This window comes from Lagenorhynchus albirostris, chromosome 11 (genome assembly GCF_949774975.1).
Source record: "Lagenorhynchus albirostris chromosome 11, mLagAlb1.1, whole genome shotgun sequence".
Lineage (NCBI taxonomy): Eukaryota > Metazoa > Chordata > Mammalia > Artiodactyla > Delphinidae > Lagenorhynchus > Lagenorhynchus albirostris.
Window position 1 is genome coordinate 10545792 of NC_083105.1, and position 17607 is coordinate 10563398.

At 59.6% G+C, this 17607-nt stretch overlaps 1 protein-coding gene across 5 annotated transcripts in view; it reads right to left on the reverse strand.

Annotated features, from left to right (window-relative positions):
• Positions 1–223: 223 nt before the first annotated feature.
• MICALL1 (MICAL like 1) overlaps positions 224–17607 on the reverse strand; it is a 28101-nt gene continuing 10717 nt past the window's right edge. Inside the window, exons 5-17 of one of the 5 annotated variants that reach the window (XM_060165166.1) lie at positions 16859–17001; positions 14848–15293; positions 13221–13278; positions 12187–12545; positions 10651–10755; positions 7612–7700; positions 6872–6998; positions 6646–6736; positions 6426–6499; positions 3285–3399; positions 3068–3114; positions 1967–2025; positions 224–921 (exon numbers count right to left, since the gene is read on the reverse strand). In XM_060165166.1, coding sequence (XP_060021149.1) covers positions 805–921; positions 1967–2025; positions 3068–3114; positions 3285–3399; positions 6426–6499; positions 6646–6736; positions 6872–6998; positions 7612–7700; positions 10651–10755; positions 12187–12545; positions 13221–13278; positions 14848–15293; positions 16859–17001 — 1830 coding nt within the window. In that variant the 3' untranslated portion in view covers positions 224–804. Of the gene's footprint in view, positions 2026–3067; positions 3115–3284; positions 3400–6425; positions 6500–6645; positions 6737–6871; positions 6999–7611; positions 7747–10339; positions 10756–12186; positions 12546–13220; positions 13279–14847; positions 15294–16858; positions 17002–17607 lie in introns of all 5 variants that reach the window. The other 4 variants (XM_060165162.1, XM_060165161.1, XM_060165165.1 and 1 more) reach the window with 4 other exon arrangements.

The window sequence follows — 17607 nt, forward strand, 5'->3', positions numbered from 1 at the left end:
AGCCTGTATCCACACACCCTCCAGAACCTGAGGGCCAAGGGTGCAGCATGACCAGGACAGCCGCCCTCCACCTCGAAGGCCCCAGCACGTGGCCCAGGGGCAGCGAACCAGAGAACCCAGGACAGCCCAGGACAGTCGGCCCACCCGTGACACCACAGCAGCCTGCCCTCGATTTAAATTCGCATCGGTTGCCAACATTTACAAATCACACACACGCACCATCTGGATTTCCAGTTTCTCTTGAAAAATGGAAAGATCTGGCCCCACTGGGCCCACATCCCACAGGCTACAGTTGACTTAAATGAGGAAGAACTTCCCCTCTAGTTGCGGCGTATCCACCCCCATTCACCCCAGTCCCCACCACCCGGGTGTCGGGGCCGTCCCTCAAGACACACCCAGCCCGGTTCACGTGCGTCACCTGCCGCTGGAGTTGGTGACCCCAGCTGCAGGTCAACAGGCATGTCAGGAAGGAGGCGGCCGCGGGCTGCACAGGCGCGGGAGCCACCTGTCCTGCAGAGGAAGGGGTCCTGCCCGGGGGGCAGGCAGTGAGGGCCAGGGCCCCCAGCGGTGGACAGCCCCTCCACGCCCTCCTGGGCAAGCAGAGACGCCGGCCTCAAGGCCTGGCAGAGGCAGGGAAGAAGGCAGGCCTGGCGAGGGGAAGGCGCCTCGAGGCTGCAGGGCACTGGCGACTGAGGTGGTCTCCATTTATTGTCGGGGAGGAAAACCCTCTCAAATTAATACAGTACAACCTCTCCCCATAGGTGGGCTGAGGGAAGGGGGCCCTAGAGGCACCCCGGAAATAGCTTACAGCAACAGTGCTTTGACCAAGAGCTGCTGGGCACACTCTGTGGGGGGAAGGTGGTGGCCCCCATCGGCTCCTCCGCTCCCACAGCCATCCCAGGGGCCGAGCGACCATGAGTCCTTCGGCAGCAACAAGTCGGGAGAGAACAGACAACAGACGAGTGTGAGAAGACAGGCTGGCGATGACCACCCGGAGTGGGTCCACTGCGCCCCAGCCCTGGGGTGGCAGGGAGAGCCTAAAGGAGGGGCCGGGCCGCAGTGTGGTAAAGGACCAGGGGTAGCACCTACGGCAGCAGCCCCGCCTGCTGCTGACCTGGCCGAAGGGCGGGGCCAGAACCGCAGCTGGGGCCTGCGTCCCCGGGACCCTCCCCGCGGGGGCCCAGCCCTTGGCTCCCACCCACCCCGGCACGGTGTCCTGGACAGAGAGACCTCCTACAGAATGAGGGGAGACGAGGGAAGCTCCTAGAACTCTGAGCAACACAGGGAGGGATCTGTCCAGGCCCATTCGTGTCTGAGGACACAGTAACTACCTCGAACTTAATTAAGAGACTTCATAAATAGAGGTCCTGAGTGAGGAGAAAGAGAGTCAGGGCCGCCTGCACCGAAAGGAAGACAGAGACTCAGAACCAGGGCCGAGGTGGGAGACCCAGGCCAGAGGTCCACCCCGGGCCCACCTCGTGGGCAGGAAGACCCAGAGACTCTGACAGGTAAGGCTCCCCTCTGCACGTGGCACAGAAGGGAAGAGGACCGAGGAGCTGCCCGGCACGGCAGGCCAGGTGCTGGGTGGGACGAGGGCGGGTGTGCTCGGCTGCGGCCGCTCCCCGGACCCAGGAGCCGGCTCGCTCCCTGGGTCAGTCCCAGCATCTGGGGTCATCACAGCCAGGCTGGGCAGGGCTGAGGCGCAGCTGCCGGTGGCTCAGAGGAGAGGGAAGAAAACTCTTTGGCCCAGACGAGCCAGAGGACCCTGAGGAGGGAGAGGCCATCACCCAGAGGCTCCCTCCCCTTAAGTCATCTTTCCCCTCGACTGATCCTGCGTCCCTGGCAGAGCACAGCCCGGGGCCGAGCCAGGAGCGGTGGAGTCCCCAGCTGGCAGCCCGCACTGTTAGCTCTTGTCTCCCGGGGACTTGCTCTTGGTGTCACGCTTGTTTCCTAGCAGCTTCAGCACCTTCATGGTCTTGAACTTCCCCTTCTTCTTGCCCTCGGGTTCAGCCTCCTTCTGGAACTCTGCAGAAGGGAGAGGGGAGTCGATCGGGGCAGGCCGGGGGTGGTGGTGATGGCCTAGGAGCGCCGGCCAACAGGCTCAGCCCACCGCTGCCCCCTCTCCTGGAACTGCGCGCACGCCCCTTCACCTTTCTGAGCCGCCAGTTCTTTGTCTCTAGGACGAGACCCTACCCCTTCCCAGTGCTTTGGCAGGGATCGGGAGACGAGCGCCCGTGAAAGCAATGGGGGAACCCTACAGCCTGGCAGACGTTCATCTCTAAAGGTTTGGTTCCCCTAGGCTGGTGCTCACAGCTCTGTGGGTTACAACACGAACACTGACTGTCAGAGGTAGAGGAGACCTCAGAAGTCATCTCGCCCAGCCCCTAGCTTATTATGGACGAGGAAAATGGGAGTTTTGAAACAGACTAGCACCAACCGAGCTTTTTGCCGGGGCCAGGCCCTGGACTAAGTGCCTTATACACATTACCTCGGTCATCCTCAGCACATGCCCGGGAGGTGTGTGCCTCGTCCCCCATTCCACGGACAAGGAGAGCGAGGCCCAGAGGGGTGAAGCGGCTCAAAGCCACCCCGCTGGGAAGTGCCAGAGCTGGGACCGGAATCCAGTCTAACTGGAGCCCAGACTTAACCGCAAGGCCACCAAATGAGTCACTGGTGGAACCAAGATTAGGCCCAGGGCTCATGCCTCCCAGTCCAGTGCTCTTTTAACCATGCTGGGCACTATCGTATCTGCGGGAGGGCCTGCTGTTTGGTGCCACAGACCCCTCCTAGACCAGCTGCAGATCTCAAGGAGGAACGCACAGTTTAAGGCAGACGCGCCCTGGGAAATGCTCCCACACGCCACCGTCCTCCCTGTGGGCACCAGGGCATCCCACACCCACTCTCCTGGCCGTAGGGTGACCTGCCTTGCTACACACGGCCTTCTTGGCAAAACAGGGGCTAGGAGTTTGCACACACCGTCCCTGTAGCGCCCACTCCAACCCTCTGTCCAACCTACCCCCCACCCTCCAGGAGTTCAAGTGGGCCAGAACCCCAGGAGGGGCCTCACCTTTCTTCTTGATCATGGCTTCCAACATCTTATCTTCCTCTTCCTCCCTGAAATGAGAAAGGGAAGCTGAGTGTCCCACGGGAGGAAGGACGAGGTAATCTCTCAGGCCCCTCCAGACTCCGAGTCCACGCAGGCTGAGCAGGCGGCGCTGGGATGACTGGCAGTGAGGGCCCCGCCCGCAGGAAGCCCCGGGGAAGCCCTCCCCCAGCCACGTCACCTCTGCCGGTCCTCATCTAGGCAGTTGACGATGGCGTTGCGCTGCTCGATGAGGGTCACAAGCTCCTGCATCAGCACCTTCTCTCGGACCCGGTCCTCTTCTGTCCAGTCCTTTTCTGCCCAAGGAGAAAAGTTGGGGACATGAGTCCCAGGAAGCGAGGAACTAACGTCTAAGTGCTAAGGGTGGCTGCAGACCAGCCCCACGCTGGACACTCTGGGGAGGGGGGCCCAGAGGGGTGGGGAGTACAAATTTTTGGAGAAATGAAGGTTGTCATAGGAGAGACCAAGGATACCAGTCTGCCTACCAAAAAAACTCTCCAAGGGGGCTCCGGGAGGTCCAGCACAATACGTGTTCTGAGAACAGAGAAGAGCACGTGCCAAAGAGTTTCCTGCTATGTTCATGCACTCATTCAACAAATGTTCACTAGATGGTTTCTCGGGGGAAGGATTCAGGCTGGGTCTGCTGAGAGCCTCCAATGGCGAGCTGGCCAAAGTGGGGCAGGGGTGGGGAGATAACAGGGAACCCCAGGGGTCCTCATGCAGGAGAAGCAATGTGACCCAAGGGGCATATTGGGACATTCATCTAATGCCATGAAGGAGGGTGGACTAGAGGGGTCCCTGGGGGCAGGGAGCCCTGCCAGGAGGTGTCCCTGATGTCTCAGACACCTGCTGCCCCTCCAGCCTCCTCTCAAGAACCTGAGCTATCCTACAGAACCACCCTCAGAGGCCCACCTGCACCCCGGTATTCCTCTCACCCAGCCCACAGGCTCCCAGGGGAGGGATGCCCACACTTGACCTTCCCTCCACAACATCTGTCCCTACCACCACCTCTTGCCAAAACTGGAACCGTTGACCCAGCATAGTTCTGGGGACAACATGGGTTTCAGTCACCACCCCAGTTCAAATCCTACTCTGCTGCTTCCCAAATCTGGGGCCTGGGTAAGTTATGTCCCCGACCTACGTGTGGGAAAACCAAGGCTTGCGGAAGTTAAGTCCTTGACCAGTGTCACACAGCAAGGGTGGAGCCAGTGCTTGTACCTGGCCAGCCTTGGAATGCTTTGATCCAAGCTACAGCCCTTACAGTGTCTTATGGATCTCCAGCCCACCTGGGGCCTTATAAGCCAGTCTCACCCTCCAAAGGCAACAACCAGGACAGGATGACAAGCCCCGATGTGTTGCCACCACACAGAGGACTGGAGAAGCAACACAAAAAGCCCAGGGCCAGGCTGGCCTGGGGTACAGAGGTGCTGTCCCCATTTCGACCACAAGGTGTCGCTGCGGCTTCCTCTGAGCGGCAGCCACGCCCCAGCCTCCAGAGATTTGGGAGTGATTCATAGGTGGCAGCAAAGAGCTGGGACATTCTGTGACTTCCTCAGGGACACTCCTGCCTCCGGGTCACATCCAGCCTCCCAATCTCCCTGGTCAGTGGAAAAGCAGGGCCACTGTCCCGGCCGGCAGGAGGGGCTGGGTGTGCAGGGACATGCCCAAGTCAGAGACGTGGCTAGAAGCCCAGCTCCACCACCAATGTGCGAGACTCTCAGCCTCTCGGGCTCTTCATTTCCTCATCTGTTAAATGGGAACAACGATTCCTACCACCTGGGCCAGAGGAAGCGGTCAAAAGCCCTGGCTCCAGCCTCTGGACACTCCGCAGTCCTGTGCTCTCTCTCAGCCCACAGCTGTGCTCACCCCATGTCATGGCCAGACCCCAGCTCAGCCACAAAATAACCATCAGCCATCAGCCCCTCATCGGGCACAGAGTGTTTCCACGTGCACCGGCTCCTGGGCCTTAGAATACCCTCCCAGGCGGGCACCTTCATCCCTGTCTTACACATGAAGCCACTGAGGCTCGGTGGGGCTAAGGAAGCCGCCTAAGGGCCCCCAGCAAGTTAGCGGCAGAACGCAGGGCTGTGTGACTCCACACCCTATCCTCCCATGGCCCCGCTCCATTCTCAGCACATCCCATCCCTCCCTCCCAGAGTCACCCTGAGCCACGCTGTGCAGGGGCACTTCCACTGGCCCTCCCCCCGCCAGCAGAGCCCTGCCATGCTCTGGCCTAACAGCCATGAGCCCAGAGCTGCCTCTGGACAGGTACCTGCTCTCCCTCACGCAGCAAGGCAGCCCTGGGCCCTGGAGCCTGACCCCTCCCCGCCAGAAGCCCACCCACACCTTCCAGGAGAGGAGGGTACCAAAACAAGCCAATCAAGACTTCTCTGGTGGCACAGTGGTTAAGAATCCGCCTGCCAATGCAGGGGACACGTGTTGGATCCCTGGTCCGGGAAGATCCCACATGCTTCGGAGCAACTAAGCCCGTCCGTGCACCACAACTACTGAGCCTGAATGCTGCAACTACTGAAGCCTGCACGCCTAGAGCCCTTGCTCCACAACAAGAGAAGCCACCGCAATGAGAAGCCCGTGCACCGCAACGAAGAGTAGCCCCCGCTCGCCACAACTAGAGAAAGTCCACACGCAGCAACAAAGACCCAATGCAGTCAAAAATAAAGAAAATTTTAAAAAATAAAAAAATATTTTAAAAAATTACTTTATTAAAAAAAAAAAGGGGCTTCCCTGGTGGCGCAGTGGTTGAGAGTCTGCCTGCTAATGCAGGGGACATGGGTTCGAGCCCTGGTCTGGGAGGATCCCACATCCCACGGAGCAACTGGGCCCGTGAGCCACAACTACTGAGCCTGTGCGTCTGGAGCCTGTGCTCCGCAACAAGAGAGGCCGCGATAGTGAGAGACCCGCGCACCGCGATGAAGAGTGGCCCCCGCTTGCCACAACTAGAGAAAGCCCTCGCACAGAAACAAAGACGCAACACAGCAAAAATAAATTAATTAATTAATAAACTCCTACCCCCAACACCTAAAAAAAACAAGCCAGTCTGCTCCTGGTCTCGGTGTTCTCTGCAGGCCTGCCACCCCAACACCACAGACGTCACAGCCCCACGCTGGCCATGCCGTTCCCTCTCCCGTCGTGGCTTGAGCTTAGTTTTCACCTGTTATGACCCAGGCAGCACCCCCTGCCCTGTTCCCAGGCTCTGCCCGTGCACCCCCATCAGGGCCCGGTCTGTCCCCTCCCCAGCCCACTCCTCCAGGTCACCAGGCCCCAGCGCAGGTGTCTGGGGAGTGGGTGTGGCCACACTCACCCGGCTTGTTGAGAAGGCACCGGAGCTCATACTCCACGTCGGCCTGGCGTTGCTCCAGGTTCTGCTGCTTGAAGCTGGAAGGTGGGAATAAGGTGACTGTTAGTTCTGCGGCTGCCTGCCCTGTGCTGTCACTGTTAAGGGAGGAAGGTGAAGATTCCCGGTCCTAAGCTCTCTGGATCCTGCGAGGAGGAGCCAGGAGCCGAGGGGAGCAAGGACTCACACATAGATGAGCTCGGACTCCCGCCGAACCAGCAGATGCTTCTCGTGGATGAGCTTGAACCAGTCCACCAGCATGTCATCCTCACGGCCCTCTGGAAACCAGATGCCCACTGAGGCCAGGGCTGGAGGCAGTCCCCACCCTCAAAGGGGCCACGGCGGCTCCTACCCTGGAAGAGAGGCTCCCCCTACCCGAGTCCCACCCGCCAGGCCCCCGGCAGCTCCCGCACCGTCCACTCCACCACGCAGCTTCTCCTCCAGCAGGACCCCACGGTGTTCCAGGGTATCCAGCTGACGCTCGATGGTGTCCATCTCCCCATGGATGTCCTCCTCGGGGATGTACTGGTCAGCCTGAACCTGCCCGACAGCGCCCAGTTATCTGAAGGTCAGCCCGCCCTCCCACCTGTTGGCCGCCAGGAACAGGAGCTTCCCTCTTCTCTCCGGCCAGCACTGGCCTCCACAGGCCCTGCGCCCTGGCTCCGTCCCACACCCCGGTGTGGCAAGGGATGGGTGTAGGGACAGCCACGCCCCTGCCATGCCCCTGGTCCCAGCTCCAACAGGCAGGCCCAGAGGGCGATACGACTTCCTGCTTCTCTCTGGCAACTTCCTCCCCTCCTCTGCCACTCGAGAAAATATATCACAATGTGCAAAAGTGACCCTATTAGACAGAGAAACCTGAGAACACTCTAAGCTGTTTGTCACATGAACGCTTCAGAGCCTTGAACTATTATTAGTAACAATTTAAATGCATCCCCCAATGCTTTTGGTCAGAGCAGCTAATCTGCTCAAAATCCCCCTGGCTGCAAGTTCATAAATCTCCCAGCTGGGCCTCCCAAGCACGCCCCCTCCAGCATCTGAGGGAAGCCGCCCAGGCAGCCCATCTTGTGGCAGAGTCCCACGGGAAGCCTGAGGCGGCCAAGGGAGGGGGCCCGGGCCCAGGCAGCCAGTTGTCTGGGGCTCCCAGCTGTACCTTGCGTTTGATGAGCGGAAAGCCGTGTCCTGGGGCAGGCGGTCTCGCTGGCTTGGAGCCCTTGGTGGCCTTCTTTACGGTTGGGGACGCTGTGGGTGATGCCTTCCGGTTAAAAGGATTCTCCTTGCAGGAAGACTAAAGGCAGGGAGACGTGGCAGAAGATAAGTCAGGGAGGGGTCAGTAAGACCCAGGCAGCTTGATCACATGGGACCATGGAAAGCGGGCGGTAGGAATCAGGCAGAGACAGAATCCCCCAGCAGCCAGTCTCTGAGGAACTCAGTCATTCAACAAACACTTCCACTTCCCAGCGCCTCCCGTGTGCTGCCGCCGCACTGGATACTTCTCTACATTCCTGTTCAATTCTCACAACCACTCCACAAGGTGGGTAGTGTCGTGCCCATTTTACAGCTGAGTAAACTCAAGTTCAGAGAGGTTAAGTAACTGGCTCAAGGTCACGCTCTTCCCAAGGGCCCAAGCTGCAGTGAGACGCTATTTCGGGCTGGGGCAGCCCTCCGGCGCCGGGGGCAGTGGTCAGGACATGCGGTGTAGGGTGGGACCGAGCTACAGTAGCTCATCCAGGCCTCACAACCACCCCTTTTCCAGCGGGGATGCCGGGGGTCACCTCCTTGCCCAGGGTCCCCCAGCCAGGAAGAGCAAAAACAGGGAACCCACTATCAGTAGAGGGAGGAGGAAGGTAGCTCCCTTCCTGCCCAGCTCCCCCTGCCCATCCTCTGCTGCCCCCTAGCTCTGCATTTTTCTGTCCTTCTGGGGTAATCCCTGTCCTGAGGCCAGCACAGCCGGGCAGGCCCCCCACTGGGACAGGCCTTGCCTGCCACGTGGGCAGTGCCCGCACCTTCCAACCACCCTCCCCAGGCATCACTGGAGGCCATGGAGTGTTCCCAGGAGTATTTACCGGGCTTTCCAACAGCTGGGGGGAGGGAGGAGCCCGCTCACCTCACCTGTGCCCGCCTGGGGGCGATTCCTTCAGGCTGGCGGCTGCTCTGGGATCTGAAGCAAGGGAAGTGCCAGGCCACAGGCGCCGCAGGGTGACAGTCTGGGCCCCACAGGGCAGCACCCGCCCAACGGGCCTGCCTGTCTCCTGCCCCCAGTGTCTCGGGTTCTCTCCGAATCCTGGGGTTAGGGTAAGGGAGGGGGCACCCCAGGAGGAAGTCCTCTTGGGCTCTGCCCACACCCTCCACAGTCACATCCAGAGGGGCCCAGCAGGGCCAAACAGCCCAAAGGCCTCTGAGTCCCTCAAGGGTTCTCAGCCACAGAACTCCTTCAGACCAACCTTTCACAGACCTCAGGACAGGAAACAGACTGAAAGGCAGCTGCCTGTAGGGGGAAAGGGAGGGGCGTCCGAAATCAACTCCCTCCCCCACCTCCCACAGCAAGGAGCCCTGGGGCTCCTCAGAGCATCCTGAGGCCCAGAGATGGGATGGGCCTTCTCCAGGTCACACAGCAGGTGGTGACAGAGTTGGACAGGAGGCAGTTGCCCAGGCCAGGGAAGGTTAAGTGGCATTTGAAAGGTGCACAGACCAACAGCTCAGGCTCCTCCCCAGACTTATCCTCTGTCAGGTAGGTCAGACCAGGACTACAGCCGGGCCCTCAGAGGGCTGCAGAGTACGGGGAAAAAGGTAGAATCAGAACCTGCTGGTGCAAAGGGACTCTGGTGGCCGGAGAGGCCCCCTCATGAACTAGGTGCCCAGAGGAATGTCCTGACCCCTGGTGACCCCTGGTTCTTGGCGTGACACTGAGAAACAAGCGCTTCACCAGCCACAGAGGTCAGGTGGAAAACGAGCTCCCAGGGATGGGTGTCCAGCAGACCCTCCTCCTGCCCACTGCAGCCCCCAGAGGGGATGGAGCGCGGGGCCAGCCTGGGAAGGGGCCTGGGAAGGGGAGCCCACGGCACGGGCTGTCCGCACCCCTGCAGTGGCACACAAGAGAAGCACCCAGGAAAGCTGTTTCCTCGGCCCTCTGCCTGTTGAGTGCCGACCCCTCCTCCACCCGTCCCCGCCGAAAACAAACTCTACACAAGGCGCAGTCATCCCAGTACCCTACCCCGACCTGCCTGTGAGCACCTGGGGGGCAGGGATCGCCACGGTCATCTCACCTCTGGAGCCCAGGCCAGCCCATACACACAGGAGGGACTCAATGAACACCATCTGCCCCATTCTATAGGAGGGGAGACTGAGGCCTCTGGAGAAGGAAAATGACCCCAAGAAGGGAGTCATCCCCTCCCCTCTGTGCTCTACCCCAGGCGGCCTTGTAGAACCATCACCTAGGCCTGTCCCCTGAGCAGCTTGTGAGCCCCTAGAGGGCAAGGTCAGGTCTCAAGGCCACTGTGCCAGGGTCTGGCACAGACAGGACCTCAGTGAATGGAAGGGTGAACGGAAGGGTGTGTGGGTTAAGTGGCGGCTAGTGGATGCGCCCCAGACGGGCACGCGCACGTGCTAGGCAGGTAACTAAGGGCTAGACGCCTCAAGACATGGAAGACCAGGCAAGTGGAGACATGCACAGATGGACGGGACGTCTGGCTAACGGATGAAAGGATGGAGAGGGGGAGCCGTGCCTCAATGAATGCAGTGGTGAATGGGTAGGTGGGCACAGCCAAGGTCACCCAACAAGTCAGGGCCAGCAACGATGGAAGGATCAGAGACCCTGCCCTGAGACCAGGCCCACAGCCACTAGACAGGACAGCAGCCTTTAGCGAGGGTGAGGCACTCACCTTTACCTGGAGCTGTGGGGATGAGGTTCCAGGGGAAGGCGCAGGGCTCTTGTCTCCAACCAGCACGAGAGGGGTGGGAGCAGCGCCACTGCAGGGCTTGGCTGGAGGGGGACCTGGGCTGCCCCTAGTATTGGGGGCAAGGCCAGGCCTGGCTTGAGGTGTCCGGGCCACACTGGGCTGCACCAGCTCCCCAGAGGAGGACAGGGAGGAGTTGGCGGAGAGGCTGGCCGAGGTGCCAGGGCTGCCCGGGGCATGGACAGCAGGCTCTGAGGAGCTCTTGGGCACGACTGGTGGGCCCAGAAGCTCCCCACTTGGGGGCTGGCCGGAGCTCTCGGACGGCAGGCTTTCCACGCTGAGGGCTGGCGACGGGGTGGCTGACGGTGGCTCCGAGTGTGACAGGCGGGAGGTGTGGAGAGCTGTGCAAACACACACACAAGTGGGTGCCACGTGAGGGGGCACAGCCAGGCTTTCCGGCCTCACCCAACACGCTCCACTCGCGACAGAGCTGCAGGCCCTGGCAACCCAAGTCCTCCACATCCAGACAGGCAAGAGCCCAGAGGACAGCAAAGCTGTGACTGGACCAAGGTCACTGGCAGACAAATCATCCCAAGTCACCCTGCGCTCCTCGGGCCCCGGCGTGCGCCTCGTGGCACGTCGCAGCCCTGGTTTCCTTATGGCCCTCGCTTCCCCATCCAGCGGGGCTGCAGCCTCCACTTCCCCTCCCACGTCTGATGTGACCCAAAGCAAAGCCAGACTGAAAAGGCCAAAAAAAAGCCTTGCTTCTGTCTGCCTTCTCTGCCTCTGACCCGAGCAGAGGTGGGAGGGAGAAGCAGGCAGCCCTGGCGGTGGCCGGCGCCAGGCCATGCACTGCCCCGTGCCAGGTTCATCCTCATGCGTTGAGGGACACCATGCTTCAGAGTATCATCTGCGCTTTCCCAGGAGGCAACAGACTCAGAGAGGAGAAGGGCTGGGGTTGGACCAAGCTGTGTCCGACTCAGAGCTCATCCCACTGGCTGCATCTCCCACCCGGCAATCACCTCCAATCAACTGGCCCACCACGCTCAGCTGGAGGGTCCCAGGGCACCAGCAGGGGCCGGAGAGGGGGGCCTGGGCCACCTGAACACCGGCCTCCGGTCATCTCTAATGTGCCCTCGGACCCACTGTCTGAGGGGCTCCCACTGAGGTCTCAGAGGCAGCTGGACCCCAGCCGTGGTGGAAGGTGGCCAGGCACAGGGCCCGAGAAGATTGCAAGACGGCGAGAGGGAGGGCTGGGCGGAGGGAGGCACAGCGCCTGGGAGCTGGCCCACCACCTCCATATCCCGGATGGGGAGACGGAGGACAGACACAGGGGAGGAACTGCTCAGAGCCACTAGCACCCGTGCCACGCAGCCAGGTCAGAGCCCGAGGCGCCTGGCAACTGGAGGAGAGTGACTAGATGGGCAGGGCTGGAGCTAACCCCTGCCCAGCGCTTTCCACGAGCCTAACTCGGTGTTATGCACACTGATGGATAACACGTTTAATTCTCACAAGAGCCCTGTGAGGTGGGTTACAAAGGGTTAAGAGTATAGTCAGGAGTCTGGGTTCAAATCCTGCCTCCCCTGCTTAAGCGCTGTGAGGCTTTGGGCAAATCACTTACCCTCTCTGTGCCTCAGTTTCCTCACCTACAAAATGGGGTATGATACCTACGTCACAGGTTTGCTCAAGGATTGAGGACAGACATGACACACAGGGCACCTGGCCTGGAGGGGATCCTGTGGCACCACGTGCCCTTCCCTGGCCCTGGGCTGACCCAGGTGCCCAACCCCAGAGTCCCAACTGTCAGGAGAGCTCCCGAGAACGGCACTCACCAAGGGGGGATGCACTGGGTGCTCGGGGGGCGGGGCGCTTCTTTGTCCTGGGGCTGCTCGTGGGGGTGATGCCGTACCAGGGGTGCAGGGACTTGGGTGTGGACTCCGGGTGAGTCGGGGCAGGGCCGGTGGCTGCACGGGGTGCAGCTGGGGGCTCTTCCTGCTCCTCCTCGAAGGGGTTGTAGGGCTTGGGCTCCGGGCCAGCCACCTCATGCACACCTCCGTTCTCCACCTGCCCGCTGTCCCGGCCCGGGGGCGGCGGCCCAGGGCTGCTGCTCGGGGGCAGGGGGGCTGGCTTCTTCTTCGGCTCTGCCTGCACCAGTGTGATCCATGGGGGGTCTTTCCTGGGGGCTGGTGTCCTGGACAGAGGCAGGAAGAAGCAGAAACCGTTAGGAGGCAAGGGGGGCATGTCCTTCTCTCCCCAGACAGTCTTGAGTGCAGCCCAAAGCGGGTGGATGAGAAACTGCACCCTTCTCCTCTCCCACCCCAGCCCAGTGGGGCCAGTCTGGGCCCAGAGCTGAAACAGAAAGAAGGGGGCCTCTCCCTTCCCCTTCCTCTGTCTCTGGCTCTCTCTCCCCGGCTCTCTCTCTCATGGACCATACAGGGGAAACACAGCTCCCAAACAAGAGCTGGCAACCGATGTCCTCGCCTGTGACACAGGGTCCCAGGGCTGGAGGATCTGAGCCAGGTGTACCGCTGAGCTCTGCTGGGTCTTCTATACTCTGCTGCTGATTCGCACGACGACTCGAGGAGCGAGGCCTAGGCCTCCCTCGTTCCACAGGCAGCGGAGGCTTGGAGGGGTGAAGGGACCCCAGAGGCAGCCGTCTCCACCAGGCATTGCTGCCCACAGGAGAGGGGGTCCCAGGGGAGCCACAGGGAAGGGGATGTGGGCACAGGCTCCTGCCCCCAGAGATGAGCCCCACCCCTTCTCGGGAGGGTGTGCTGGTGGGTCACATGGCCTTGTTACCCGCCCAGACCCCAGGGTACTCCCCTTCCCCCTACCAGGGCCCTGAAACCCCTCAGGGCCAGCATACCTCTCTGACAGCTTGGGTGTCCCTCTGGGCTTGGGGATGGGGGGTTCATGCAGCTTCCCTAGATGGGAAAGGAGAATGAAACAGGTCTTCACGGGCAGCTGTGAGCCAGGCAGCACAGTGGGGCACCAAGGGAGCCAGCCCAAGTGCCTGCCTTACCAAGGATGCCCTTCCGTCCCACCTGGCAGGTCATGGACTCCAGGTAGCCATGGCAACCTCACCTGCACCCTCCTACCTCCCCAGCCCAGCACTCAGGGAGATTAGATAAACACCAAAGGTGACAGGTAGAGAAGGTCAAAGGGGCAAGGCCAGGACACCTAGAGACCCCATTCGTATTTCTGTTAAGAAGGGGGAACCCTGGACTTCCCTGGTGGCGCAGTGGTCAAGAATCCACCTGCCAGTGCAGGGGACACGGGTTCGAGCCCTGGTCCGGGAAGATCCCACATGCCGCGGACCAACTAAGCCCGTGCGCCACAACTACTGAGCCTGCGCTCTAGAGCCCGTACGCCACAACTACTGAGCCTGCGCGCCTACAGCCCGTGCTCTGCAACAAGAGAAGCCATCGCAATGAGAAGCCCGCGCACCACAACAAGGAGTAGCCCCCACTCACCACAACCAGAGAAAGCCCATGTGCGGCAACCAAAAATAAATAAATTTATTTAAAACAAAAAGAAGGGGGAACCCAAGTGCCCCTCTGACATTTTCCCAAAGTGGACAGGAAATATTGTTTCAACTCAGCCCCAGGGTCACCTCCTCCTGCAAGCCTCCCCTGACTCCCAAGTGTCCTCCGCGAACCCCACCATAGCCTCTGCTCCCCCATCTTAACAGACATCTACATTCTACCAAAATCCTCATGTCTGTGGCCATCTCTCCCTCGAGACTGGCAGCACCTCAAAGGCACAAACAGGTCTGAACAGTATCTCTATCCCCAGCGCCCAGCTCAGGAACGGGCCTCCACGAGTGCGGAACAGAACGAACAAGTCCCAGGGGGAGACCCTGGGAGTCTCCCTCCCCTGGGCCTCCTCTGATAAGAGTTGCCCAGCACGTCTCAGGTTACAAGGAACCATGTTTCCATGAGCTCACGGAAGCCCAGGGAGGTCATGTGGGAAGGTCTGACAATGAGAGGTGAGGCAGGGGTCTCCACTACAGAACAGGCCAGCCTGGGGAGTGCCCCAGGGGCCCATCTGACCAGGGACACACCCTCCCCTACCCCCAGCCCCTGAGCTGTCCCCTGCCAGACATCCAGACGTGGACAAGCACACAGGCTGGGCCTGGGAGGGGAGGTCACCTGAGTGTGGACACAGAACCAGACACACTCAGGACACAGGCACACATGATGTACACTCCCTACACCCTGAAACTGAAGCACACAAGATGGACACAAAAGGACACACATCCTGGGCACACAGAATGGGGCAGGGGTCTGTGTCCTTGCAGCATGGAGAACAGAGCGTGCACCGAGGGGCCTCAGTAACTGTTTGCTGCGTGAATTAATGACCTCAGCACCACAGTCGTCCCCAGCACACACAGGCAAGGACAGCACGGCCCCATGAATACTCCCAGGCACGTGTACGTTTAGACGCCAGGCACCCCTCAGGAAGCGCCCAGCCCCAGTCGGGCCCTTGCTCACCATTCACCAGGCCGCTGCCGCCTCCCTGCTCCACCAAGTTCTCCTGCTGCAGGCTGGACCGGGGCCGGGGCGTGGGGAGCGTCAGGGCTGTGCTCTCAGAGGCCTTCCTGGGGGCAGGTGTGGGGCGGCTGCCCGGGGTGCTGGCCAGCTCCTGTGGTTTGCCGGGAACCTGGGGCTTGGTGGGGATCTGGGGTCGGCCCTCAGGGCTGGCCTTGGATACGTCCACCTCGGGCCCTGCAGCCGCATTAGGGCTGGGGCCACCTCTCTCCACATCCTTGGCTTCTTCTGTAAGTTGCTGCTGCTTTGGCTGTGGGGGGAGTGTGGGCCTGGCCCCTGACCGCCCACCAGGGCCCAGCCTGGCGCAGTGCTCCGCACACACGAAGGTGCCCTCCTCTGGCCCACTCCTGTAAGCTCCGGGGAGCAGGGTGCTGGAGCACCGCTGACACCTGCCAGGGAAAACAGGGGTGGGGTGGGATGGGGGGATCAACTTAGCCAGGCAGCCCGGCCCAGGGTGCTGGCTACCCCTCCTCCCAACTGCCAGCCTGGATCCCGTCTCAGTACCCAGAACTTCCCAGTGGAAAAGAAAAAGGGTAAATGTCAGAATCACACCACAACAATAAGACCATGTGAAATCAGCAACATAAATTGTGAAACACGCCTTCAGTTTCTGCTGCAAGAGGAAGCAAAGGTTCCCCCAGCTCCTACGGAGGTTCCATCCAGTGTGCGGGCTGCCACTCATTAGTGGCTCAAGAAATCAATTTAGTGGTTTTCAACCAACCAGACGTTTTTGTTTTGTTTTGTTATGAAATAGAATAAAATAAGATATATCAGAATGTATCACACTTGTTTTATGAAACTCTAATTCCAGTTGTGCATCTATTCATACAAGTTTGATTTCAGGGATATACTTACAACGGTCACAGTGTCAAACGTATGTCACCATAAAAAGTATTTAAAACACTGCCCTGATGGCCAGACGTGACTGTGCAATGGTTTCCTTCCTCGAGATTTTTCCCCCATGACACCTCAGTTCTGCAATCAGGTGCCTGGGGTTCCAGGTCCAGCCACCACACACACACACACACACACACACACACACACACACACACACACACACCGCACACCGCACACACACAACACACACACAACACACACACCAAACACACACACACACCACACACACACACCACACCCACACAACACACACACACAACACAAACACACAACACACACAACACACACACAACACCACACACACACACCACACACAACACAACACACACACACAACACACAACCACACAACCACATACCACACACACACCACACACACCACACAACACACACAACACACACCACACACACCACACACACCCACACAACACACACAACACACACCACACACACACACCACACACACCACACACAACACACACCACACACAACACCTACACACACCACACACCACACACCACACACACACACACACACACATACACACACACACATACTCTAAACCACAACTGAATACACACTATAACTCCCAGTCACTGGTTTCCATGGACTATTCAATTTTCTTTGCTGATTTTTTTTCTAACATATAAAACGTTTTCATACATTCTCTAAGCTATTTATATTTTCCCTGCCTCTTATTCCAGTTTTCTTAAACCTGGCTTCCCCTGGGAACCACACACTGAAAACATTGTTACTATGATTTCTTTTTTTAACTGCTTTCTTTAGAAAAAAAAAAAAAAGGAAGAAAAAAATAAAATAAGATTTTTAAAATGCTTTCTTTTTTCAACAGCTCTTAGAGCACATTCTGCTCCTTAATCATCAGGTACTTAGTCTCAAAGAGCTCTGGCCCCATTTCTGTCTCTAATTCTGTGACTGACCGAGTCTTCTCCCCTCACTAGGCCTTATGCTCCAGTATGACGAGCCTGCCAAGGGGCTTGGCACACCATGGTGCTGCATCTAGGGGAGCTCCCCGCCCCCCCAGGGTCCCCACCACTCACCGGAAGCAGTGCCGGTGGTACAGCTTGCCGTCGGCCAGGTAACGCTGCACCAGGTGCACGTGCTGCTGGCAGGCCGCACACGTGCTGCTGGGGGTCCGGTGGGCGCCCTGCTCTGACAGGCTGCCCGAGGAGCACTCATCGCCCTGCAGGGAATGGGGTGGGCAGACTGGGGGTGGGGCTGGGGTCACCAGCCTTCCTGTTCAAGAACACTCCCTGTTCCCCGCTCTAACGGTGGCCATCTCCCAAGAGTGCGCAGTGCTAACACACTCTGTCAGAGCCCCAGAAGGGCAGAGGGTGGGGACTGTCACTGCTTTGCACATGAGGAAACTGAAGTCCAGAAAGGGGGAAAGACCTGCTCAAGGTCACTGAGTCAGGATGGAAACACAAAAATCTAGACTTCCAGTTTCTGGGGCCCTGTCCGCCAGGAAGGCAGCTTCCGGCTGTATAACGCCTTCGCCTGAGCTGCTCTTGTCCCGCTCCCGTCCCCACAGGTGGGCCTTGCCTGACAGGTGGCTGCCCTCTTAGGCCCACCTCGTCTGCCTTCTCTGTCCCCCCAACTAGAACCAAGCAGATTTAAGGCCAAGTTTCGCAGCTTCTAAGCACTGTGACCTTGAGCAAGCTGTCTTCGTCTCTGAGCCTTGGGTTCCTACCTGCCAAATGGAATCCTATAACCCCTGCCTGTCTCAGCCCTGCACATGCTCACTGGACACCCACCGTGGGCTGGGCTCCCTGTCCCTCAAGAGGTCCTC